This window comes from Saccopteryx bilineata, chromosome 3 (genome assembly GCF_036850765.1).
Source record: "Saccopteryx bilineata isolate mSacBil1 chromosome 3, mSacBil1_pri_phased_curated, whole genome shotgun sequence".
NCBI classification, from domain to species: domain Eukaryota; kingdom Metazoa; phylum Chordata; class Mammalia; order Chiroptera; family Emballonuridae; genus Saccopteryx; species Saccopteryx bilineata.
Window position 1 is genome coordinate 145,549,621 of NC_089492.1, and position 26,644 is coordinate 145,576,264.

At 51.7% G+C, this 26,644-nt stretch overlaps 1 protein-coding gene across 2 annotated transcripts in view; it reads right to left on the reverse strand.

Moving 5' to 3' along the window:
• Positions 1–1,631: 1,631 nt before the first annotated feature.
• POLR1A (RNA polymerase I subunit A) overlaps positions 1,632–26,644 on the reverse strand; it is a 98,832-nt gene continuing 73,819 nt past the window's right edge. For both annotated transcript variants that reach the window (XM_066267605.1, XM_066267604.1), the window contains 15 exons: positions 25,689–25,841; positions 24,744–24,826; positions 22,352–22,517; positions 20,902–21,123; positions 19,884–20,098; positions 17,871–18,038; positions 16,857–16,992; positions 16,299–16,456; positions 9,273–9,399; positions 7,869–7,976; positions 6,996–7,298; positions 5,373–5,573; positions 3,466–3,583; positions 2,837–3,001; positions 1,632–2,513 (listed from right to left, as the gene is read on the reverse strand). In XM_066267605.1, coding sequence (XP_066123702.1) covers positions 2,413–2,513; positions 2,837–3,001; positions 3,466–3,583; positions 5,373–5,573; positions 6,996–7,298; positions 7,869–7,976; positions 9,273–9,399; positions 16,299–16,456; positions 16,857–16,992; positions 17,871–18,038; positions 19,884–20,098; positions 20,902–21,123; positions 22,352–22,517; positions 24,744–24,826; positions 25,689–25,841 — 2,424 coding nt within the window. In that variant the 3' untranslated portion in view covers positions 1,632–2,412. The remainder of the gene's footprint in view (positions 2,514–2,836; positions 3,002–3,465; positions 3,584–5,372; positions 5,574–6,995; positions 7,299–7,868; positions 7,977–9,272; positions 9,400–16,298; positions 16,457–16,856; positions 16,993–17,870; positions 18,039–19,883; positions 20,099–20,901; positions 21,124–22,351; positions 22,518–24,743; positions 24,827–25,688; positions 25,842–26,644) is intronic.

A 26,644-nucleotide genomic window follows, 5' to 3' on the forward strand; every position in this document is an offset into this window, starting at 1 on the left:
ATAATAGTGGGAAAGAGCCCAGAAAGGACCTGGGAGGAACCTATGTAACTGGAGAGGGGGAAGATAATACAATAATTAGTAAGTAATATGCAAAAATAAACTTTTGCATACTCACAACTATAATCTACTTTTGCCCACCCCTGTATTCTACATATATTTGAAGGTAGGGGATAGTAGAGAGAAGGGAAAATTCAAGTTCTGGATCGGGCTTGGGACAAGGTGCTTCAGGTGCTCCTATTTTCCTTCTGATTCAGATAGAAAGTGTTTCAGAGACTCACAGGGGTCCTTGCAGTCATGCTGGTAGTGTTTCTGAGGAGAACTCAGAAAAGGGAGACAAAACATTAACTGATACAAGGAAGGAAGTAGGTCGGATGTGGACACGTGAGAGGGTGAGGCAGGGAGGACACCCAAGAAGAGGCTGGCTACACGCCTCAGGGTTCCTAAAGAACCCCAGCTTCAGCGAAGTCTGTGATGCACTTGATCGATCTTCTTCATGAGCTTGGGCTTGAATCCACTTGTCTCATTCAAAAAAATCCTATGTGCCCTCAGGGAAAGAGCGTTTATAATACGGAGAATATCCCAAAGACTCTGCCACCTTCAACAGCAAGGAGGCCTCCCGCAAAGGCTTCCGACCTGAAGTGGGCGTGTAATCCTGCCAGGGAGCACAGTGGGATTCCTGGCCCACGAAGGGAGAGCTCGGGAGTGTTTGCTTACAAGCCAGGTAGAAGGGGCGTTCTGGGAGACTCGCATAAACAGGAAACACGTGGACAGACTGGACAAGATGGACAGGGAGCCATCCCCTCACTCTGGACACAGGTCAGAGGCCTGGTTTCAGTGTGCAGTTTCGTCCTGTCTGTATTCTGGGTTTGCCCCTTCACCTTCGTGCCCTCAGGGCCTGTGTGGGGCTGAGCTGACTTCTGTGTTTATGCCCAGCCTTGGGGCCATGCACCCATGAACATCTGTCCAACGAGTGACCTCCTCGGAGGACCGGCTCCCACACTTCCGGGGCGAGTAGAAGTTAAGCAGTGCGGTGGCCCCCTCGCTCCAGATGCAGTTTACGCTGCAGTGCAGGGTTCCATGGGGACCCTTCTTCCTGTGCCCTTGGAAGCTGTTTGTATCCCTCTGTACCCCAGCCCTGGTGAACCCTGTTTCTGCCAGGTTTTTCCCAGTGTGGGCATAGGAAGCCCAGGTTGGGTCTGTCACATATTTAGAGGAGGCAGTGTGGCCCCTTTCCCCAAGCAAGGCCACCCTTCCCACCCCAGATACATGCAGCTCCTTCCCACTGGTTCTGGCTTTGGAAGGGAGATGCTGCAGGGGCAGGCTAAGGGGAGAGGGGGACGCTGTGGGGGCTGAGCTCCCCCGGCCTTCTGCCAAGAACAGGAAGAGGACCAAATATGTGACTGTGCTGAGAATTTCCAGTCCTGAGCTCTCAAATCACAAATACAGAAACCACAAACCAAGGAAAGAATAAAAGCAAAAAAATCCAAGATTTAAATTTTTCCCCTCCAATAGCTAGTTCCAGCGATGTTTATTACTCAGTCTGAGCTGGAATAACATTAGACAAAAATAGAAACAGCCTCTGGTTTTACAAAGCCTTTGTACAAGTCCTCTGACTTTTTGGTTCATGCCAGGGCCCCTGGCTGTGGTGGCAGAGATCAGAGGAGGCCAGACGGAGGAGGGTCTGCAGAGGGACCTGGGCCTCAACGCTGGGCTCAGAGCAGAGCGAGGGAAAGACAGCGAAGCAATCGTTCAAACAGTGCAGCCCGGATGGCGACTCGAGGCTTTGTGTGGGGGGCTGAGCTGCAGGGCCCTGGAGAGACCAACCCCAGAACAGGGCTCATCTGGTCTAAGACATGTGGCATGTGTCAGCAGGGCCAGGGCCCTGCCCCAAGCAAAGATGGGTGGGTAGAGGTTTGTGACACCTGTGCTTGACCCAGGGAAAGTGCCTTGGGTGGTGTCATTGAGCATTCTGTCCCCTCAGGTGCAGCCAGAACAGTCTGTGGACAGTAGGAATTTGGTTCCCGCTCCAAAGACCCCAGGAATCCTGTCTGCAGTCACTGGTGCTCACAGCAAATGGTCTCACCTTCCCACACTGACAGGGCCAGGGATGTCACCTCTGGAGTCTCCTGTAGCACAGGGAAGGTCCTGCCTCCTGGGAAGGACAAGGAAGATTTGGTGAACCTGGTTTACAGGGGCAAGGGTGATCAATGCTGCCACTTCCTGGGGAAGCTGGTGCAGCCCCAAGGCCATCGTTGCTGTGCTCTGCACTGTTCCTTCAAACCAGCGGGATTCTGGTCTCCGGTCCTGTTGTGGGAAGGGCAGGTCGGGTTGGGCCAGGCCAGGGCAGGCCAGGCTCTTGCCTGGGTCATCTGGGCCATCCTTCAGGTCAGGTAGACGGTGCTGTGATGGCTGCTATCTCAGGGGCTGCTTGAGCTCGAACAGGCCTGTCCCGCCCCTGACGACCTTCCCAACCACAAGGCAGGCGGAAGGGGACCTCAGCTCGTCATGGGATCCTGGAAGACACAGAGCACTTGTTAGGTGGTTGAGGGAGAGGCTGGGGCTGATGTGAGGGGCGGATGGGGCCCTTGCAGGCCACAAGGAGCACTCTACTGTCTCACAGGCTGACTGAGATTGCATCATGAGGCAGCACTGCTCCTGCTCCTGCACCTGAGACAGGAGGGAAGGCCCTCTGCCCTTTTCTTCAAGACAGAGATGCTTTCCTCCCCAGCCGCTTCCTACAGTGAGATCTCACCCATACGGAAGATGTGTAGAAAGGTACCCGAGGAACAAGGCCATTTTCCCAGAGCAGATTCAGGAGACCTGCCTGCACACTAACCCATCATGGTGGCCTGCTTCAGGAACTGAAAGCTGGTTTCAAAGGTCATCTGCTGCAGAGGCGACGAGTTTGACCGGATCCCAAAGCGGTTCAGTGGCTTGTAAACACCCTCGAAGCACATGTAGTCAGCGACCAGGGAAAGATGGCGGGGATCGACTGCAATGCCTGTCACATGGGCATCAACACCAAGAAGGATTAAGCAGTGACAAGGGGACCACCGGGGCAGTGCCACCTGGCACAAGTCAGCCCCAGGGCTCCACTCCCAGCTCTATCACCTATCTCCTCCCCGAACCACACAGGCAGCCCCTCCCTCATCCCTTTCACTATCTGCCATCCAGCGACACAGGAAACAGGTTTCAGACAGGGGAAGGGAGACAGGAGAACCAGCAGCACTGTTTCTCTTGGGAACTGAAACCCTGAGGGCTGGACAGGGCCCAGTAGATGAGAAACAAGTACTGGCTCTGGGGGATGGGACTCGCCACACAAGACTGAAACATAAGCAGCCCTACTCCATGGTCATTGGCAGGATCTCCTAAAGGCTACACGCTCACTGCACCCAAAATTCAGTTTCCGACGCTACTGGACTGACACCCAGGAATGTCCCGACGGCTGGCTGCCGTGTCTCTTACCGTACACGGCAAACACGTCTTTGATCTCCTTCTCGATCACCCGCAGCGCAGCCTCAATGCCGTATGTGGTGGCCATCGCGTGGATGTCATTGGAATAGAGGCGGTGCAGGTCCAGAACCTGGGGGAAGCAGGAGGGACTGATTTGGAGGGCCTGGACTTCTGCTCCCCTCCACGGGCATGTCCCCCGGGCTACATGCCCTCTCTGTCTGGGAGTTGAGCACAACTGATGACAAAGTGGTGGCAGTGTGGCCCAGGGTTACTGAAACAGTGTAGGCAGAGCTGCTGACAGGATGCTGGTCAGGCCCCAAGGTCTGTCTCCCTATTAGCAGAGCTGAGAGATGACTGGGTACTCGCTTTAAAATGAAAGGTATTTTTTGTTTTGTTTTGTCCAGTGGTCCCCAACCTTTTTTGGGCCACAAACCAGTTTAATGTCAGAAAATATTTTCACGGACCAGCCTTTAAAGTGGCACGGATAAATGTATCACGTGACTGAGATAAGCGTCGAGTCTTAGACGGATGTAACAGAGGGAATCTGGTCATTTTTTAAAAATAAAACATTGTTCAGACTTAAATATAAATAAAACGGAAATAATGTAAGTTATTTATTTTTTCTCTGTGAACCGGTACCAAATGGCCCACGGACTGGTACCAGCCGCGGCCCGGGGGTTGGGGACCACTGGTTTTGTCCATTTAACAGAAAGACCTGTTTCGCAGGATCAAGGAGACCCTTGATAGGTGAAGAAAGTTTCCTAACAGAGTCACAAACCCCTACCCAGCACATGTGCAGCAGGGAGGGGCCAGCAATACAGGTGTAACCTGGGCCTCGCCAGGGTCCAGTTCAGCACCCTTGGGGGGCCCAAGGTGGCTCCATGCTATGGCAGGTAATCCCTACAGACCTCGGACATCCTGGTGGCTTGTCTGGCCTTGTTTAAACAAACTCCACAAAAAAAACAGAGCTCGCCCTCCTAGTGGCTGACTCTCAGGAGGCATGGACCATCTACTCTGTCCTCTGGAGGAGAGTTTGGTGTAAGGCTTTAGGGCAGGAGGGGCTCCATGGGCAGATGTTGTGGGGGGAGACTTGTGTGAGGCATGACAGCTTTGCGGCTGGTGCGGACTAGAGGACAGTGGGTTAGAACAGTGTTTGGCAAACTCATTAGTCAACAGAGCCAAATTATCATCAGTACAACGATTGAAATTTCTTTTGAGAGCCAAATTTTTAAAACTTAAATTATATAGGCAGGTACATTCCTTATCGAAGTAGCGCCCGCACGTGGTATTTTGTGGAAGAGCCACACTCAAGAGGCCAAAGAGCCGCATGTGGCTCACAAGCCACAGTTTGCCAACCAGGGGGTTAGAGGGTCCAGTTCCTTAGTATTTAATGGGGAAACACCTATGCACAGGACTGAATCTCAGAGGCTGTGGGGACTCAGCGAAGTGGGAGAAGAGGGAGGAACAGAGAGAGCTCAGGAAAGGACACAAGTGCCAGTGGAGCAGGAGGGACAGGAGCTCACGCTTCTGCCAGCGCCAGGTGTGGGGCTGGGCCTGGGCCTCCTTTGCCAGATAAAGTGAGCAGCTCCCAGGCCAGCAACTCAGCAAACCATTTCTTACAACTGTACTTTGGGAAGAATTTAGTTTCAAGGAAAAGCATTTCTATTGAAATAACTTGAACTCAGGGTTCAAGTTAAGCAGATTTCTGTACTGCAAGCCAAACTAGGCTCACATGCATTATAGGTCCCCAACTGGGGGGCCAGGTCATGCAAACTTGGTTTGGGGACACTGGGCTGGAAGCACCAGCAGCTCAGAAAGGGCCAGAGTAAAGCTCCGGAGTCTCACCTCCAAGTGCTGTGAGGCTGAGACAATGTGAGGACCTGTCCCAGGCCAGAGACGACCTGGAGAGGGACGCGTACCTCAGAGTACTTGAACAGCTCTGGAAGGTTGATTCCTTCTGTGTTTAAGATAAGCTCTTTTTCATTCTTCTTGTTGGTGGTTTCATTCAGGAGGCACTTCGTGATGCCCTTGGTTGCATAGACGACAGTACTTTGGGCCAAGGATAACACCAGGGAGCTCATGTCAAAGTTAATCTTTATTAGTGGCAGCTTCACTGTCACCTGCAAGAGAAGAAAGAGTTGGGCTAAGGGAGACGGCGACCCCTAGCCCAGCAAAGGGGGCATAGGCCACGCCAACTGGGTGCCAGGGTTCTCCTCCAAACCCGTCTTGTCACCCGACTGAGGTGAGAATGGTGGAGCAATGTTCTCACAGGTGTAAGAATGGTGAAAACCACGTCACTCAACATTGCTTGATATCCTTTTAATGACCACACAGCATAAAGCACATGACTTTGTGTGTAATTCTGGTCAATGTCTCTTATCTACACTGCCATTGGGGAAACACTGAGCCACCAGGTCAAAGCACAAAAAAAATACTCTGTAGATATCTAGGCATCCGAACCCAGCCTGTGAGGGATCTACGTCTTCCCCAAGCTAGAGACCAGGGGCTACAGATGTAAGAAACGCCGCAGTCCTGCTTGCCTTCACAACTTGCATATGTTTAACAATCTGTTGTACTGAGGACTGAATGAGGCGACATGTCTGAAAGTACCCATATATCCCATATATATATACAGGGTCTGGCAGGTCAGACCCCATATACACTCTTCTTGAAAAACCAAAGAGAGGTCCTGGTCGGCGGCTCAGGGGATAGAGCATCAGTCTGGCGTGCGGACGTCCCAGGTTTGATCCCTGATCAGGGCACACATGAGAAGAGACCATTTTCTCTTCCTCTCCCTCTCCCCCTTCTCTCTCTCTCTTCCTCTCCTGCAGCCAGCAGCTTGGTTGATTCGAACACCGGCCCTAAGTGAGGGATGCCAGGTGGATACCAGCTGGGGTGCACGTGGGAGTCTATCTCCCCTCCTCTCACTTAAAAAAAAAAATAACAAAAGAAGAACCAGAGAGAAATGGCCCTCTAGGGATATGTGTGAGGTCAAATGTGTGAGGTTGTCATTTGTGGCACAGGGACCATAGCTGTCACATTATGGCGGGTTGGCTCAGTGGTAGAGCACTGGCCCAGCAAGTGGAAGTCCCAGGTTCAATTCCAGGTCAGGGCACATAGGAAAAGCAACCATCTGCTTCTCCACCTGTCCCCTTCCCCTTCGCTCACTTTCTTTCTCTCTCTCTTCCCCTCCCTCAGCCATGGTTCATATGGTTTGAGAAAGTTGGCCCTGGTTGCTAAGGATGGCTCCATGGCTTCGCCACAGGCACTAAAATAGCTCGGTTGCCTGAACAACAGAGCAGTGGCCCCATAGGGGGTTATGGGGGTGATTCCCATACAGACGTATGAGGGTGTTTGTCTGTCTGCCTCCCTGCCTCTCAATAAAAAAAAGAATGAATTTAAGAAATCTGGGATCAAAAAGACAGCAATTAACTCTCATGGCCGCAAAGGCCACCCCACCTGTGTAGGAAAGCATTGAGCAGCAGACCCCTCAGTTGCCCGGCCCACCACCCCAGTGCTGCTGTGGCACTGACCCCACTGACCTGGCACCACAGGCTCTCCTCGGTGTCATACTGGTAGTCCTCTATGAATGCGTGGGACTCACATACAGCCTGCACCCGGCGCTCCATGGCCTCCACTCCCTGGAGCTCCTGGCTGCAGGAGGCTTTCCGGGGTTGTCTCAAGGGTGGAGCAGGGGGCAAGTTCTCCTCCGGGCCTGAGCCCACCTCTTCATCCTGCTCCTGGGCCCCGTGGGTGCCTTCCCCACGGACATTTCCCTCCTCTGGCACATCCTCGTCATCGTTCTCCTCCCCCTCCACCTCTTGCTCCTCACTGTCATAGTCGACCTGACAGGGATGGAGCACAGGCTGTGTCACTGGGGCCCCACCATCTCTCTGGGCTTTGCCTGCAGAGCCTCATCGGACCATCCCACCCATACACACCTGCTCCACGTGGCCTGGACTGCCTGCCTCCCTCCCCTGGAATGCCAGCCCCCAGTGTCCATGCCCCTGCTTCAACCTCACCTTGAGCTCTTTCCTGAGAGCTCCCTCAGCCCCTCTAACCTGCCCTTTGTCCTTGCAGCTACCATGACAGCAGAGGACTGGTCTGGCAGAGGAGAGAGAGGTATTATACTTTATGGTAAGAACAGGAGGTAACCTAACTTCATTTCCTTGCCAAAGGCCCCTGGGTCCTTCAAACCCAGGGATAGCCAGACCAAAAGGGCAGCTGGGGATGGTACCCTGCCTAAAGCCTGCCCGCGAACACCATCCTCTCAGCTGAGAGGCGTGCTGGGCAGGCTGGCTTCAAGGCTCTGACGGGAGAAAGGAGCAGCTCAGAGTCAGGGGATGATCCCTTAGATACAACAGAGAAGGAGGGGCATGACCACAGCCTCTCTGCCCCAGCCAGAGTCCCCTAACCTCCTCTTCTTGCTTCTCCTTGCGTTTGACATCAGAGGCATCAGCATCCCCCTCCTCAGCTTCAGCATCCACAATGTGCTCCTCCTCCTCATCCCCTTCCTGCTCTCCCTGTGGTAAGGACAAGGTGAAATGATTAGTTCCGATACCTAATGCCTGGCGCATCCATCTATCCACCCACCGACCTATCCACTTACTCTTCCACTCTCTCACCCGCCCAGCCACCTGCCCTTCACCTACCAGCCATCTACCAAACACCCAGCCCAAGACGTCCACCCAGTATGCAGTGTTAGCCTCCTCTGCAGTCTTCATTTTTACCAGTACCACCTGCAAAAATCTACATTTTTTAAAGCTACAAAAAAGTGCAAAGACTTTCCAAGTCATTAAAAGAAGATGGTCCAAAATATTGTTCCAAATATTTCTGTTGCAGGTGGAGACATAGAGAAAGGGTTATCTTGATGTAATATTGAATATTTTAAGAACCAAAATACTTACGTCTTTCTCTTTCTGGCCCTGGCTCCTAGTTTCTTAGTCTCTTTCTGGGTGATTTAATAATAAGGACCGGGCAGCCTTTCAAAGTCAGCCCATGCCCATTTGCGCTTGAGTTAGCCAACTGGTATACATCCATGGCAGGAGATCCAGAATTCTCTCTGGCCTAGGCCAGTCCCCTCATTTAAGAGATGAAGAGACAGGCCCAGAGAGGGGAGGTGACACAGCTGAGATCACAGAGCAGGCCAGGACAGGGACAGTCTTTACTGCATCCCCACCTAAGTAGACTAGTTGCATCGGCACAGCCTACTGCCACCCTGATGGCTGACTCAGATGATGACACTCGGAGACCTCCCCCACACTGCCATGGTCCCCTGGCAGATGAGGTATTAACAGTCCTGGAGTATTGTGCCTTCAATGGCTTTTCCTTGGCTCCTTCCTTTTTTGTCACTAAATCTAACTTCCCTGATTCACAATGCCTCTCTGGTCCCTGCCAGTACCCTGTGGGCCTCAGTAAGTCAAAGGCAAAGAAAAATGAAACAGAAAAAGAACTTCCAGAAGCCCAGCAGGTACCATTACTTTGCATCCATCCTCAGATAAAATAGCACTTCCAGAAGGGCCCTTGAGAGCAGACGGATAAATGCCCTGTTGCCCACACTACCTCCCCTGCGCAGCCCACCATGCTCAAGAGGTCAATGTTGCTTCTCGGCTCTCAGCCCAGCAGATAAATGCTAAGGTGAGTGCAGAGGGTGGCCCACACCAGCAAGGGGCTGACAGCAGCAAGGGGCTGAGGAGCACTGAGAACAGTCACGCACCCTTCCCAGGAAAGACGACTGAAGCAGCCACCACCCTGTGCACTTTCCAGCCCCAGGACCCTCCCTGTGCCAGTCTCCCAGCACCCCCAGGGGACTCACTCACCCGATTCCTTCCCGACTCCCCAGCACTGTCTAGATCCCGCTGGGTAGCTCTTCGAGTGTTCACTCTTCTGAAAGCCGAGGCTTTGTTATTCTTCTTTCTGATGGATTCCATCAGAATTTTAAAGAACCTAAAGCAAGAAGAAAACCACGCAGACTCCCATTCAGTAAAAGCATCTCTTCTCTCCCCTTGCATGGGGAGGATGTTCTGCCCGAGGGGCTCACACCCACACAGGTGGGGTCAGGCTGGGGATTCCCACATCGAGACCTGGCCTCTCCCATCAGCTCATGGTTTCCCTCTTGCTGGTTCTGAATGTACAGCATGTCAGAAAGGACACTGCTGCACAGCCAGACAGGCCTTGTCTGAGTCTGCACTCAGCCACTCGGGGGGAGCATGGCTTTGAGAACGACAGTCTCTTAAGCTTGAACTCTCTGTCTGCAAAATGTGGGTGTTCACAGTCGCAGAAAAGGGAAAAGCAACCTAGTCTCATCTCTCCAGGCAGAGAACAGAAGCTCCAACTCCACACATGCTGCAGAATCAGTCTACCTGAATCATTACCAGCTAGAAGCAGCGATCACTGGGACTTGGACGTGAGCTGCAAAGTATAGAATTGTGACAACAATTCCAGTGCCATGCGAACTTTTCCTGGAGGTGGACTTTTCCTGGACTCCTGCTCCTTGTGACTGCTCACAACAGACTGAACTGGGGTTGGGTTGCATTTGCAGGGATTTGGAATGGTGTTGGTGCCAACTTGGACCTGGTGAACATGTTAAGAACACTACTCTTTTATGGATTCTTGCTCTATTGGCCAAGAGCTTGCTTAAAGGCCTTAATCACTGTAAAAAAAAAAATAGAAGACTGGATAAAGATGTGGCACATATACACTATGGTATTCTACTCAGCCATAAGAAATGATGACTTCGGATCATTTACAATAAAATGGTGGGATCTTGATAACATTATACGAAGTGAAATAAGTAAATCAGAAAAAACCAAGAACTGCATGATTCCATACATTGGTGGGACATAAAAACGAGACCAAGAGACATGGACAAGAGTGTGGTGGTAACGGAGAGGGGGAAGGGAAGGGGGGGAAGGGGAGGAGAGAAAGGGGGAGGGGGAGGGGCACAAAGAAAACTAGATAGAAGGTGACGGAGGACAATCTGACTTTGGGTGATGGGTATGCAACATAACTGAATGACAAGATAACCTGGACATGTTTTCTTTGAATATATGTACCCTGATTTATTGATGTCACCCCATTAAAATTAATAAAAATTAAAAAAAAGATTATGAACTACTAGTTACAAAATACAAAAAAAAAAAATGTGGGTGTTAACAGTCTTATTTTAAGGGTCAGCAATCATGCTGTGTTCGGTGCTTGTCACAGGCCTGGCAGAGTAGGTGCTCCCTGAACAGCACCTGTTGGTGCAGGTGTGGCTGTCGCCTAGAGATCAGCAGAATCCACAGTAGCAGAGGGGAGCCCAGCCAGGAACAGGACCCCTGGGTGTACACCTGCCTGCTGCACTGCAGAGTGGCACTGCTTGGCCTGGTAACTCCTGTCTCCTGGGGGGGGGGGGGTGCCCGACAATTTGATGAAAGAACTAAGATAGAAATCTCAAAGGCAGCAATAACTCAGTTTGTGGCAAAAAATTCTGTCATCAGATTAGAACCAAACCAATTCAAAAGAACAGATTCAAGCACAGCCTGGGGTCTTTCCTGACCCCTAGCCCCTTCCTGCTGAGGTATCTTTAGGCCCACCCTGTCCCCCTGCTTCTTTGTTCATGTAATCTCTTGCCTGTCTGCTTCATCAGGCTCTGACAGCACACCAGACTGGACAGCTTTACTTATGTGAGGTAGCAGGCGCCTCCAGCTCAGGCCCCACCCTATATTCTGAGCCTTTAATGTGCCCAGCATGTGCCCTGGGGAAAAGCAAGGATGAAAGATAGGTGTTAGACCCTTGAGTAGCAGGCAGGTCAAATGTTACTATTTTGCTCATTATAAACAAAAGAACTGCCACAAACCCTCATTGTTTTTGTTTGTTTGTTTGTATTTTTCTGAAGCTGAAAATGAGGAGGCAGTCAGACAGACTCCCGCATGCGCCAGACCGGGATCCACCCAGCATGCCCACCAGGGGGCGATGCTCTGCCCATCTTAGGGCTTCGCTCTGCTGCATCCAGAGCCATTCTAGCACCTGGGGCAGAGGCCATGGAGCCATCCCCAGCGCCCGGGCCATCTTTGCTCCAATGGAGCCTCGCTGCGGGAGGGGAAGAGAGAGACAGAGAGGAAGGAGAGGGGGAGGGGTGGAGAAGCAGATGGGCGCTTCTCCTGTGTGCCCTGGCCGGGAATCAAACCCGGGACTTCTGCATGCCAGGCCGACGCTCTACAACTGAGCCAACCAGCCAGGGCCCTTCATTGTTTTTTAAAACCTTTAAAAGTTGGTATGTGGTTTTTCTAGCTTTTCTGCCCTTGGCAGAAAAAAGGCTCCTTACCTACTAATCTGGGGAAAAGCTTAGTCAGTAGACACTGGGGACAGGGATAAGCAGACTAGATTGGGGGGGGGGGGTGTCAGGTTTGACTTTATTATTAGTTTTATTTATCTATTTATTTATTTTCTTCTTTTCCAAGTAAGAGGAGGGGAGATAGACAGACTCCTTGCATGCACCCCCACCAGGATCTACCTGGCAACCCCCATCTGGGGCCGATGCTGTGCCCATTTGGGGCCATGCTTGCAACAGAGCTATTTTTAGCATCTGAGGCAGAAGCTCCATGGAGCCATCCTCAGTGCATCAGGGCCAATGCACTTGAACCATGTGGGAGGGGAAAAGAGAGGGAGAGAAAGAGAGGGAGAGAGAGGGAGAGGGGGAGGGGGAGGCATGGAAAAGCAGATAGATGGTCATCTCTCCTATGTGCCCTGACGAACCTAGGATATCCACATGCCAGGCTGATACTCTACTACTGAGCCAACTGGCCAGGGTCCAGGCTTGACTTTAGAAAGATACAATCCAACTGGGAAGCAGGGGCAGGAAAGATGTTTGTGAAAGGGCGGGCTCTGATTCCAGATCCTGTCCCACTGGACACAAGAGGAGGATCTCCACTCCCAACTCATGCCTACCTTTCTACCCAGAGTGGAGGAAGTGAAGAGATGGGCCAATCGTGGAAGCACCAGGCCTGCAGGCCAGAGCTGCTCATCATCTCCCTCTGCGGTGGGGCAGCTGCTCTGACTTATCAGGTGGTTACTTTGTGGCAATGTCACCATCTGAGGCTCTTCCCCTCACAACTGTCCTTAATTACACATCTGCTCCCACCCACCTCTGTGCATGCTGTGGGCTCATGCTCAAGCCACCTGCCCTGCTAGTACTTCTCCCAGCTCCTCACTCAACGCAGCTGCATTCCCTACCCCACCCCACCCCACCCCAGCACTGGGTCTAAGTGCAGACTACGTCCCCCAAGATAGCCTCCCTAATCTCCCCAGCTGGGAATCCCTTCTACCTTGCCTGCCTCTTTGGTGACCAAGACTGAAGCAGAACACGAGAGGTGAATAAAAAGACTGAACACCTGTCCGTGTAGGTGTGACATGTTACCAGTATGCGAGAGTTTTCCGGAGGTAGTCTGCCCTTCTGTGATTTTGCCAAGAGCAAGAGAACAGAAGGCCCACAGTGACTGCTCAGGAAGGTTGTGCTATTTGTCAGAATGTGGCAACTGAATGGGAACAGGGCAGGCAGCAGAGAAAGCTCCCATTCCACATAAATAATTATAAACAGACAATATGACCCCTGGCTGTTTCCGAAAGCGCCTGGCACTAGCTCCCCCGCCTGCTGTTTTCAGTCAGAGTCACAGAAGCAGTAACTGCAGATGGCCAACGTGGGCATTTCATGGCTGGTGGCCGGAGGCCAGACCGTAAGCCCCTGCCTGGTTCAATGCTCTTTCCACTTCACCACCTCAGCCCACCTTCCAGATATTTGCACAGGTATTCAAAGTGACAGGTGCCAATACAAATATCTAGGGGACCTTAAATAGTTATGTGTTTCCGTCTGGGGAAGTGTCACTGTGTTGTTGTTTGTTTCCTATCTGTGTCAAACTAGTCTTAAGAACCCTTGTAGAAATGTAAATTGGTGCAGCCACAATGGGAAATAATGAGGTTCCTCAAAAAATTAAAAATTAAACTACCTTATAACCCAGCAATTCCACCACTGAGTATCTATCTGAAGAAATCCAAAACACTGATTCAAAAATACATATAAAAAAGAATGAAACCTTGCTATCTAGGATAACAAGGATGGGCCTAGAGGGTATTGTGCTGAGCAAAATAAGCCAGAGAAAGACAAATACTGTATGCTTTCAGTATCTGTGAATCTAAAAAAACACACTAAACCTTGACTCACAGAACAGATGGGTGTTGCCAGAAGAGAAGGGGGCAGGAAGGGGGGGGTAGTTTAATGGGTGAAGGGGATTAAGAAGTACAAACTTACAGTTATAAAATAAATTAAGTCATACGGGGGAGGGGGGATGTATTTGGGGCGACACTAAAATCTATGTAAACACAATAAATTAAATTAAAAAATAAATAAATTAACTAAGTCATGGGGTTGTAGTATACAGCCTGAGGAATACAGTTAAAAATATTGTATTAAATTTGTGAGGTGACATATGGTAACTGGACTTACTGTGACCATTTCACAATTCACACAAATGTTCACTCACTATGTTGCACACGTGAAACTAATATAGTAGTATTGTATGTGAATTACACCTGAATTCCAGAAGAGTGTCATGCTCCCACAGCTGGGAGAGAAGGGAAGAGAAGGAGGAGAGAAAAGGGTGGGAAGGAGGGGGAAGAGGGGGGAGAGGGGAGAGAAAGGAGATAGAGGAGAGGGGGGAGAGAAAGGGGGAGAGAGTAGGAATGGGAGAGAGGGGGAGAGAACGTAGAGAGGGAGAGGGGGAGGGGGAGGGGGAGAGGGGAGAGGGGAGAGAGAGGGGAGAGAAGGAAGGAGCAAAAGCTTATGAAGAGATACTCTCCTGCAAGCACACTACACTTCCCGTGGTCTGTAAGAGACCTTGAAGTGGCCGCTCAGCTGCCAGACCAGACAGAGGTAACCAAACCAGTCCCTGTTCACATGCGGCCCCTTTCCCAGCTTCAGTCCCATTCGCTAAAGTCACAGGGGAGCTCCATGGAGAGCTACTATACACGGCTTTGCTCATCACAGCTTCTGAAGTGCACAAGCAAAACACAAGTTGAAAAAGTATTTCACTGCTAGGAAAAAGCAAGGGGTATCCCTCATCAAAAATAAATTTTTAAAAAGTGAAGGATTTTCATCTTCTCATGATAAGGCAAGTAAAAAGAACTCCATGCGTAGCCTGGTGCGTGCCTCACATAGACCCACCTGCTTGGCAGGCCTCAGATGACTGGAAATGGGGCAGATCAGCCATCTCCACTTCTCTTGATAATTCTCAAGAGGCCATGTGATCCTAATTCCCATTTTTCAGAAAAGTGCTGCCTGTCCGGCACAAACATCAGGAGTTAAGCTCTTTCCTGTTAGTAAACGAGCTGGCAGGCGGGTGCAGAGATGGATTTGCTGTGACATGGCCCAGCACCACGAGAGTACAGGGCCCATCTGACAGAACAAACCTTTACCCAGGCAGGCAGGCAGGCAGGCAGGCAGCCAGCCAGCCAGCAATACAGGTGTTCCCGAGGCCCAGCCAACAACAACGTCCCCAGGCTCACTTCAATAGGGACAGGATCTGCCTGGCCAGTGACCCCCGTCCAAAGGGCTGAATTCATATCCAAGCTCATCTATCCCAATACCCACTGTCCTAAAGGCCACCTGCTTAGAGGGCCAGCCTGAAGCCAGCTCACATCCTCAAATGAGAGGAGACAGGGCCGATGGCAGGAGAGTCACTCTCCTGGCCACGCTGCCTTGTGACTGGACTCTGAGTGGGCGTCATTCAGTAAAGGTCTGTGGGTCAACAGACTGCAGTGGACTTTCTGCCTCTATCTGGCATTGGTTCCCCCTGTCGAGCAGCTAAAGAAGACCTGACAGGTGGCCTAGGTTAGTGGCAGAGGGCAGTGGTCCATGGCCAAATCCTGCCAACACAAGGGATCTCTTTGGGCCTTACCAGGCTTTTCAGAAGATAAGAATTAATTGCAGATGTTTAAAAATTAAGATTTATTTATAAAAGCAAAAGCAAGTAATCAAACCACCAAAGACAGAAAAAAGATTGAGGAAGGGGACTTTCTTCCCTTTTTTTTTAATCAGCAGACCTGGCTACCCCAGCTCACATTCCATCCCCTGGAGGCAGGTTCTGCACACTTGTCGGCCAGGGGCTTCCCGACAGCTTCACTGTCTGTCACCTGCCAGGCCCTGTAGCCATCTGAGTTTGTGTTCCACGATCTGGGGTCAGCTGGCAAGTCTAAAGTGCTCCAGTGGTTCTTCCTGGCTTGTCCCCAATATACCCACTTTCCCATTCCTGTATACTCAGCATTGCAGCCTGTACTTTCAAATGTCCAATAGTGGCTTGAACTCGAGAGAAAAAGGATGTTCATTCTCCCTACCAGAAGGCAACCAGAATTTCTCTAAGAAGCTGGAGGTAACCGCAGGTATAGAACTGGTATTTAAGAGCAGCAAGCCATAAGTGTACCACTCACTGACGGGAAATAAATATATCAGGAACTATACTATGCTGCCTGGAATCACATCATGCCAAAAAGCAACACGGCAGCACTGCTGTGACGGGGCTTAGCTCTTTAAGACACACTTTCCATGTGTGAAAGCCTGCAGACCCGAGAAGACAAGACTCATCAAGCAGAGAGAACAGGGTTTAGGAAGTGGTGTGTGATCAGTGAAGTCAATTTGTAACAGGTCAGAGTAGGTAGGGATGCAGTTTCCAGATTAGGCTGTAGGGCCTGCTGTTTTCCTAAGCACTTCCTGTGAAGAATTGGGCAAACGAACCCTGACTCCAGGAGTCCTGCAGCCAGGAGGGCTCAAGATGTATGACAAAGTTAGACGACAGAATGACCCGAGCCCTGACCTTGTTTCCATGAAGTGCAGGATGTCCTCAGGTCTCAAGCACTTCTCCTGCTGGTAACACGTGTGAGGCAGGAACTGAAACCGCAGCTGGTACACCCGGAACTTGTTCTGTTTCTCTCCCATCCAGAAGGACTCCTCGACATCGACTTTCTGCAACACCTAGAACCAGATACACGAAGAACCAACTTGCCTAGGTACCAGGGCATTACAGGTGAGTTATGGGAAACCCGAGGGCTTGGGAGGACGAACTGGGACTACTTGCCAAAACCCCAAAGAAACTCTCACCGCCTACAGGTCACCCCCAGAGAATGGTCCAAGGCTGTGGAAAGTGGGCACCAGCAGGGCTGGCAAGCTAACCCGGACACATGAGAATGCTGCAGCCTAATAATGACTTTTAACGCCTCCAGATCCATCTCTACTCCGCACCTGGTAGACAGAGCGTCCCTCTCACCGGTGGGAGCCTGAGCCCAGGGTCTAAGCAGCCAGCAAAGCTATTCTTCACGGACTGGAGGACCCAGGAAAATGCCTTGTCCTGTCTGCAACAGGGCCAAGAATTTACCTCCCCCAAGCACACCCGGGTGAGCTGCCTCTTCAGGCTCTTCACCCTCTTCAGTGCTCTTTTGGTGTTGATCACGGGCACACTCATCATGGGTGTCTTGATGTTGATGCTGGCTACCATGAGAATCTCCCTCAACCTGTCACAGAACAAGGCACATTTGATCATGAGGCACTCAGATTCCTCTTTGTGTGAGGCCTTTCTTGTCAGAGCTCTTTGTGATCTGAGAGACTTTGGGCTCTTGCAGGGAAATGTACTGAATCAGAGTCCCAGCTCTGGCCCATGTGTGACAGCACGGGACTCTCCTGTCAGTTTCCTCCCCTGGAGGGTGGCTCCTCAGGACAAGACTGTCTTGTCCTTCTTTCCCATCACCTGTGCCTTTCACACAGTGGTTACTTACTATGAGCTCACTGAATGAATAAAGGGAACTAGTGTCTGCACCGCTCCTACTGTGTGCAGGCACATGCCTGGGACTTGCCCGTGAGCTCAGTCAGCCTGCACAGCCTGACTGCACGGTAAAGTGGTCCCCCCACAGGCGAGGATCCTGAGGTTGAGGAAGCTCAGGAACCTGTCTGATAAAGTGGCAGGGCCAGGTACCGACTGTGGGTGCCTCTGACCCCCCTTCTTTCCTCTTGCCCATTGGCCATGATCCTGTAGGATGCATACAGTTATCTGCAGGGCCAGGGCCATTGTGGGTCACATTCTAGGTGGATGGTACCCCAGAGCTGGGCAACCAGGTGACCCTGCATGGGACTTGTGAATATCTTCCTAAGTCCTGAAAAATGTGAAGTGTTACAAGCATCCCAGGTAACCTGAATACAGAAGTTGGCAGAGGGATGAATGCAGATTCTGAGAGGCCAGCCATAACTGTACAGAAAAGCCGGGTTCTGGAAATTCCAGCCCTGATCCTCACTTGGATGAATCCTGCCTTTTAGTCATGCATGCACACTCTAACTAAATGAGTTCTTCCCCAGGAGTGGGCTAGGACAGACTCCATCATGCACCCTCCTAGCCCACCTCGGAATGCCCAGGGTGACGTTCATCTCGCCTCTGCCGGCAAAGTGGAAGGTGTTCAGGGTCATCTGCGTGGAGGGCTCCCCGATGCTCTGGGCAGCCAGCAGGCCCACCGCCTCACCTGGGTCACACAGCGAGCGCTGCCACTTCAGCTGCAGTAGTGTCCTCAACCTGGACATGGGGCAGGGGTGGCAGAGGTCAGGGGCACGGACACCACCCATCTGGCTGCTGGGGGGTCCACACCACACGAAACCAGGGTGCAGGGAACTATCCCCTCTTCCTCTTTCTTCCCTAACAAATAACCCTCTAATTCTTAAACACCTACAGGTGACCCTGAAATGTCCCAGCTGGATGGTGGCTAAAGGTCTAGATGTCCATGTCTGGACTGTTCTCCCTGAGAATGTCGCGCATCCACTCTGCCAGTTACAAGCTTCCTAAGTAGTGAGAATGTCTCAGCTTACTACTCACATTTTCCTTCAGTAATTCTTTCCCCCACTAATTGTGACAGTTTGGAGAGGGCTTAAAGACCCTGCTGTACAGACTAGGAAGAGGTTCACAAAGCAATTATGGGAATATGGGGGACAGGTGGCAGGAATGTTTATTTCCTTGATGAGTGCAACAGCTGCCATACGGGAAGTGGGGAAGTGTGGGCACACATACATTATAATTTTGTAATTACTAGCCATTCTTCCCATCACCACAGCCATGGGAATACTGCAGTACCCCACACCTGGAACGCAGAAGGGCTCAGCAGGTGGAGACTAAATGGACAAATGTGTGAATGCAGAAGAAAGCAATAAAACTCTGTTTCTATGCAAGTTCTTTTTAGAATTCAGACTTTTTCTAAACTGGTCATGTCTTTTCTCCTAATTACTTCAAACCAGTGAGGTTTGAGTGCACATCAGTATCCCTGTCAGAAATAACCTTCAAATACTTCTACAACTCCGGAATTGCACCCAGAGCTAGCTGCTTGCTAACAGGTCCCTTAAAAGCACCCCTGATGCAGAGTTGCTATCCCACCTTGGCCTCCACATCCATGTGATGCTCCCCAGGCTAACCTCTCCCTGCCCCTGATAAAGTGCAGCTGGAGGGAGGAGTGGCAGGGTCCCTCTGAGAATAAATGTCCCACCCTGAGCGGCAGGGAAGCAAGTGCAGGGGCGGGAGGATCAGGACTTCCTCCTGTAAGGAAGGCCCTGCTGGCAGCTGTGCTAACCACTCTGACTCACTCCGTCTGAGCCGCTCCGAGGCCTGGCTGGAGAACCCACTTGAAGGGCAAAAGAGAGAGCTCTGGCCCTCTTCTCCAGTATTTGTCTTTGCTCCTCGCCTCTATGAGTCCCATCTCCCTGCCACAGTCCCTGGACCTGGACCTGTCAACCTCTCCAGGCACCTAGCAGGTGACCTCGGTCTTCCAGCTCCACAGGCCAGACTTAGTGCGCGGAGTGGGAAGAACCGCCAACAGACCCCAAGACCAGCCCCCAGCAGGCATTCCTAGGGGCACGTTTGATGTTTTAACCCGCTGAGACTCAGTGCTGGTTCATACCTGGCTTCCCACCCAACTAGACCACAGGAAAAAACATTTTCCCGGTTTTGTTTTGTTTTGTTTTTGGTGAATGAGTCCAAACTGAACATGTGGTCATTCTTCCTTAAGGCTTCAAAGCCCAAAGCTCAAAGGAGCACTGGGTAATGAGATCCAACCCTTCACAAAGGCTAGGACATGGCGTCATGAGGCAGTGAATGATTTGTTCTTGGTCACGGAGTTCGCAGCCACTGAATGGCAATTAGATTCCCTGTCAATTAGCCACACCCATCATACTGAACTGAAGGGAGAAGTCAATTCTGCAAGCCTCTGTCCCAGCAGAGCTGTCTTCTCCATCTCGGCCCACATGGGAATATCAGCTCCTGGCCACCTCTTGTCTCTGTCCTACAGCCCTTTGCCTCCCCTCCTGGAGTGGGCGGGAAGGACTGGATGGCAGACTGGCCCTCTGCACATGCCCAGCAAAACATCAGTGTCAGTACCTGTCGACAGAAAGCTCTGATTTCTCGTAACTCTTCTCTGCTTGAGATGCCCACTCGCGACTGTAATCATCCACCTTTTCTTCAAATGTTTCCGACACTGACGCAAAGTAGATGTCTGGGCGCCAGACGGACAGGCTGGGGTCAGGACAAGGAGCAGCCTTCTTCTGGTATTTCCTTCGGCTGTGCTCATCTAACTCCGCCCACATAGTCAACATCTGAAATGAAGGCGGAGGCTCAGCCACATGGAGGACACCAGAAATGGGCTTCTTTCCTGGGTCATCCAGCAGGATAAGACGCATGAAAGGCACTGGCTTCAAATGAGTCAGGGAGAGAGACAGAACCCTGGCTGCAATGAGAAAACCAGCTCGACACAGAGAGCAAGGTGAGGCCAGATCTGTTCCAGGGCTCAGCACCTGACTATGAGTTGGTGAGCTCTTCGTCCTGGCCCACTCAAGCACAGGCAGGATGACCAGGTAAGAATGTCCAGACTAGGATTCTTTTAGAATAAAACAGGGCACTAGTAATATCAATGCTATTTAGGAGGCAAAGCCAGGGCCCTCCTAGGCTTCAGGACACAGTCACCATGAGCCAGGTGATCCGTCCGGCCCTGTCTGGGCTTCCACACACCCTGTGCCCCAAAGCTGCCCCACAGTAGTTGCTCCAAAGTGCTTCCCTGCCTCTGGCTTCCCTGTTGTTTGGCCAACGGGAGGCCCCAGCAGCAGAGGGGAAGGTGGGAGAGTAAACCAGGCATTCACCTCCCACCCTCTCTAAGAAGCCTCTGCCCATAGCCCCTCCCAGCCCTTTCATGCCTGGGGTGCTGAGGAACCAATGAACAGTCCCAGTTAGTTTCCTTGAACCCTGCCCACACCTTTGTGGAGAGCCCTCCTTAAACTGGGATTGCTGATGGTGAATGAAGCAGATTTCATTACTACACCTTCAATTAGGAAAACAACCTCCCATTCCCTCACCCCGACAGGCCTACACACACTGGGCACTGGAGGTCTAGCCCCCGAGTCACCTGGTGAGTCCCGGGGCTGCGGCCATGCTGGTTCACACCCTGGAGGTCCAAGGCTTTCACAACTGCCTGTGCTTTCTGGGAGAAACTCAGGAAGGCACCTCTTCTCTGTGGGGCGCTGGAATGCTTGCTTTGCCACTTTTTGATGGCTCTGAAGTGGCGGAGAGCTTTTTGGGGATCTGCTCTGGATAAAACTTCATGGAGATACTTCGATTTCATTATTACCTAAATAAACGATCAAACCACAAATAAGACCAAAGAAATGAGGGTGTGACCCAAGGGCCATGTCATACAACCTCAGAAGATCAAGACAACCTGTGTGGAGCTGTTCGACATCTAACAGAGGGGCTGAGCACCCGCTACTAAGTGGGGCCTCACTCTGTGTAAACTGCTTGGAAGCCGGTGGTCCCAGCAGCTCGGGGAGAGAACGGCACACACAGAGCCCCTTCAGAACAGGGAGTGTCTAGGAGGAAAGGGGAAGTGAGGACCCAAAGCTCTGGAACAAGTGCCAGTACTGAAAGGGCTAGCACCACGCGCAGTCCTAGCTCATCCATCTGCTGCATGACCCCGGGAAGACCACATCAGTTTCTGTTCCCCATCCAGTAAAAGGGGGTGACTGCTTGATCAGTAGTACAGTCACTCCTGGGCCAGTGAGGTATAACATGAAACCTCGAGATGATGCCATGAGTCTGGGTCCAAACACTGTCTCTGCCACTCACCGGTCACTTAGGCTCTGATCCTCAGCTGCCTCAGCTGTAAAACAGGCAGAGGAAGCAATGCCTCTTTCCTCAGGTAACAGTGAGGGGGAGACCCAGTGTCCACAGTGTGCTTCAGTTAGGGCCTGCACATGGCAAATGCCCCTCAACAGCAGCTGTTGCTCTGGAGGGGCCGTGCTGTCTGACATCTCAGTCCACACGCAGGACATAGAAATGAAAACTGTTTCTCAGCATTGACTGCTGCTTTATAAACTCTTTCCATTCTACCTTTTAAAAAATTAACTGAGAAGAGGGGACACAGGGAGGCAGAGAGACTGATTCCTGCAAGTCCCCGGGCTGGGATCCAATTGGCAAGCCCACTACAGGGCAATGCTCTGCCCATCTGGGGCTGCTGCTCTGTTGCTTGGCAACCAAGCTATTTTAGTGCCTAAGGCAAGGCCATGAAACCATCCTCAGCACCTGGGGCCAACTTGCTTGAACCATTCAAGCCATGACTGTAGGAGAGGAATGTAAGAGAAAGGTAGAGAAGCAGATGGGTGCATCTCCTGTGTGCCCTGGCTGGGAATTGAACCTGGGACATCCACACATCAGGCCGACGCTCTACCGCTGAGCCAACCAGCCAGGGCCCCTGTTCTAATTTTTAAAGGCTACTGTAACTGGGTGGCAAAGCTTGGAGTGCAAGGCCCGTGGCACTGCACAGGGCCACCACCACTGGCTGCTGGGGGTCTGGCACTTACTTCATAGTTGCTGGCGAGAAAGGGGAACTGCTTGGGCTGTAAGAACTGCGTCTTGGGGATGTCCAGGCCGTCCTCCCCGTACAGGAACTGCACCACACTGCCATCGCTATCGCGGACTGTCAGATCATACTGGACGACAAGACCCTCCAGGTGCTTGATGATGCACCTGCATGGAGACCTGGCTCAGGGCCAGCCGAGCTCACCACCTCCCAGGGCGGGGGAGGGAGGCGGTGGGGGGTGGAACGGGGACTACAGTTCTATAGCATAGCTAAGATCCAGGACAGAACCCCCTCCCTGCCAAGGCCCCGGTCTCTGAGCTACAGCATCGCCCAGCTAGGGGCTGCAGCATGTGCCTAGGGCTGGCTGCTACTGCTGGACGCTGGCTCCCAGCTCCTGCCCAAGCCTTCCCTGCTGCACTGCGGAGCTCCCCAGAGACCAGCGTCCTCAGCTCCACAGGCAGGCAAAGCAGTGGGGCCATCTCCCCACCCAGGGCTTCTCACTGTCAGTTCAGAGATGCTGTCAGTCAAGGACACTGAAGACATTAGGAACTAAATGCTAATATAACAGCCCTAACCCAGCACTCCTTTCCCTTGCTTCTCCCAGGGGTCAGCTGTCTCCCTCAACTTCTCCCTTTCTGCCCCCGGTCCTGGCCCCTTACCTTGTCTCTGACTACCACTCTGCCTTGGTTTCTCCTCCTGCCACTTTAAGAGGAGATGCCCTAAAGCCACTGTTCCCCCAAGTTCCAAGGACAGAGCTTGGTGTTAGTCACTGCTGTCTTGTTGGCACCAAGTCTACTCAGCAAAGCTGATACTGAGCACCCACTTCCGCTGCCATGTGGCCGCCAGCCCCCTGCCCTGCTCTGCCAATGGCAAAGGGCTCCGCCTCTCAGCCCAGCAACGGCTCCTCAAGGCTGTGTCTCCAGGTCTCTCCCCAACTCCAGGTCTGGTCTCGAAGGGTACACACTAAACGTGTCTACCTGAATATTCTGCTGCTGCCACCTCACACCACCCACATGTCCTCGCCCCTCTGCATGCCTTGCTTTCTGTCACTGTGTTGCCACGGAGGTCTGCACACTCAAGCAGTGTCCAACGTGCCCTGCCTCTTATTCCTGCATTTCAGCCAGCTGCCCCACGACTCTGCCACAGTCGTTCCTTCCTTCCCACTGCCAGCCGCTGCACTGGCCTCCACCAAGCCATCCTATCTGAAGCACTGCTCTTGGTTTCTCCGCCATGAGCCTCCCCAGCAGATAGGTCCTGCGCATGCCTGTGCCCTTGGACCCAATGGCTGCTGCTCTTCCACTCCAGCCAGGATCCCAACACTCTCCTCTCTCCCACCTGCACTCAAATGGCTGCAGGTACACTCACCTCCAGGATTAGTTGATCATTTATTTCCTAATTTTTTCTACAATATATATATATTCATATTCTTGAATGAGTTAAAAGGATGGAGGTAGGGTGTCACCCTGCTAATAGAAGGAACTGGTCAGGTGGTCAGTGCCCCCTAGAAAGGAGCTCACCCCACTGTACTGAGAGCAGCCAGCTCAGCAGATGAGCTCCTCACTGACAGGCCACCCCACGGGCTGTGGCTTTGGGGAACCTGGAGTTAAGCAGCAGGAGAAAGGAGAAAACTGGAGCTGATGGGCAGACTTCCAAGGGGTAGAAAGGAAGGAGCTGCACCTTCTCGGCCAGCAGTCAGCTGAGCTCCGAGACGTAGCTTAAAACCAGGTGTGGGAATTTATCGGCTGTGTCCTCCACTTCCCACCACCATTTCTACCAGCACCAAGTCTCTGGGCTCATGGAAAACCATTACCAAAAGCTCCCCAAGGTAGAGCCATGCAGGCTGCATCCCCAGGGAGGGAGGCTGGAGCACAGGCCCTGCCACCCTGTCTGCTGGGCACTCTGAAGTGGGACCTTCTTCAGATGCAAGCTGTATTCCCCCGCCTGCTCAGACAGGCCCGGCAGTGGGGCTACGTGTTTTCCTCCCTCCCAGAGATGAGAAAATAAGTAGGTCCAGGTGGGCGAACCCCAAAGTGATATCTGCATCCATCATGACTTACAGGAAGGGCTTGGCCTGGCATCCGCTCAGCGCTGTCCTGGACCACTTAGCCCGCCCAGGGTGAGGACAGCTCATCACCACTGAGACCTTCCCATACCCGTAACTCCCCTCAGAGAGCAGGGGCTTTTGTCTAAACCTCTAGCTCATGTGCTATTAACCCTTTAGTGGGAGGAAGGTTAGCTACTCCTTTCTGTCTCAGGATAACCGTGGACATTTTAAAGTTTTTTCACCCAAAGAAATTCTAAGTGACTTGTCACTGAAAATGTGAGAGATGACCAGTATGAATGGTAATGGGACACTGACCCCATCTAAAGATGGCAGAGAAGGCGCTTCTTACCGTTGGAGGTAGCCGGAGCGGCTGGTTTTCACGGCAGTGTCCACCAGGCCCTCTCGCCCTGCCATGCAGTGGAAGAAGAACTCCTACAGGACAAGCGAGACCCCGGCCCCAGAGGTGGCAGTGAGGACAGCGCGCTCCTGAACAGCTGCCAGCAGCCCCACCTGACCGCCCAGGCCCGACAGCTCCAGTGGTCCCGTGACTTCTGCCCACCCCGGAGGTGACTGCTATCCTGCCCGAGAGCAGAGAGACAAGTGCATGAGCAGTAACAGGTCCCAGGGAAGGGGCCACATGTCTACCTGCAGTTTTACATTCCCCTGGAGCAGCTGGTAGCCTAGGGACAAAGGGTCAGTCCTGTTCACAACCTGGTCCTAAGTTATCTGACCGTAAGAGCCATCCTTGCAGAAATGGACTAGGCCATGAAACGGAAGTTATTAATATTCAAAAAGCCATTTCTGACAGGTTTGAGGGGAAAATGGAGAATTCTGTTATTGACCAAGGGAACACAGCTAGTCAATTTCCTTGGTGGAGGAGTCATGGCAAGTTCTGCTGGGGGGCGTGTAAACTGAACCTACGTGAAGGTCCCTCAGGCAACAGAGAGCATCCCAGTGAGGGGCCTCCCCTTCCCACAGCCACCAAGTGCAGGTAAAAACTGGCTGAGCGAGGGCACACGGCAGTGAAAGGCAGAACTGGGACTGGTCTTACAGCATTCAGAGCTCCCACCATGTGCCGGGCACCTACTAGGCTCTGGCAGCACAGCGATGGACACGACATGGTTGTGTCCTTATGGTCCTCATGGGCCACAGGGTCTAGTGGATAAGCAGCAAATGGCTTGGTATTTATTATTTGATTGTCTATACTCAAAGTTGTTTGGGGAAAGTCAAAGGCCTCCTACTACTGAGCCTAGAAGTGAGGAGAAAAGTCAAAAGGAAATATCAAAATACGCACAGGAGGCTTAATGCCGGTGAGGAATCTGCCCGTTACGAAGCCGCCGGCTCTGGGGGTGAATTCATAAGGCTCAAAGCAGGGCAGGGACTTGCCAGACGCCATCAGTGGGGGTCTCCGACCTTCCAATTCAATCTGGCCCAGCAGGCATGAGATCTGGGGGAAGGGAAACCCAAGATCAACATGTGTTAGCGCTTTGTCCTAGCAGGAGAGGGAGAGCTTGCTCTTCCAAAGAAGCTGCACGTTAACTGAGTTCCGAAAGGCCAACCTAGATCTGTAACTGAACTAGGGAAACTTGTACTCCAAGAAAATAACTGCGTTCTCTTTTTGTTGACTGGAGACTTTCTACATTTGGTGTCAGTTTAAATGGGCTATAAAGGAAGCCATGTTTCAAAATGATCACATATACCTGGAAGGAAACTGAGTGCTGGTCCTAGGGAGAAACTGAGGCCTATAGGAAAAAGTAATTTATTGTGTTCCTTAAATTCTAAGGCCAAAAGAGAATACTGCCTATACATATTAGGGGTGGAGGTGTAGGGGAGAAGTGGCTTCCTGAGGGCCATCAGCCTTTTCAGCCCGTTCCTATTGCTCTGAGTCACCAAACAATGAGATGGTACTTAAGACCCTCTGAAGGTCATCAAAAAAAAAAAAAAAAAAAAGGTTGTTAAGATTTGTGAAAATGCTGCCCTAGCACTGAGGTATCTGAGGAGACAAGGGACTTCAAATCAAGAGACAGAAACCTCTAGGACAATACTTAAAATGTAATATACTAAATGAAAAAAAGCAGATCATGCGAAACTGCAGGGTCTCAGCTATGATTACACACACACAGACCATGTTTATATATAATGTGAATATCCATAATACAGTGATAAAGTATGTAATATTACGATACCTACCTGTATTATACATAACTGGATACTTACAGCTACGTTTGTTTAAACCATTGTTGTTGACAG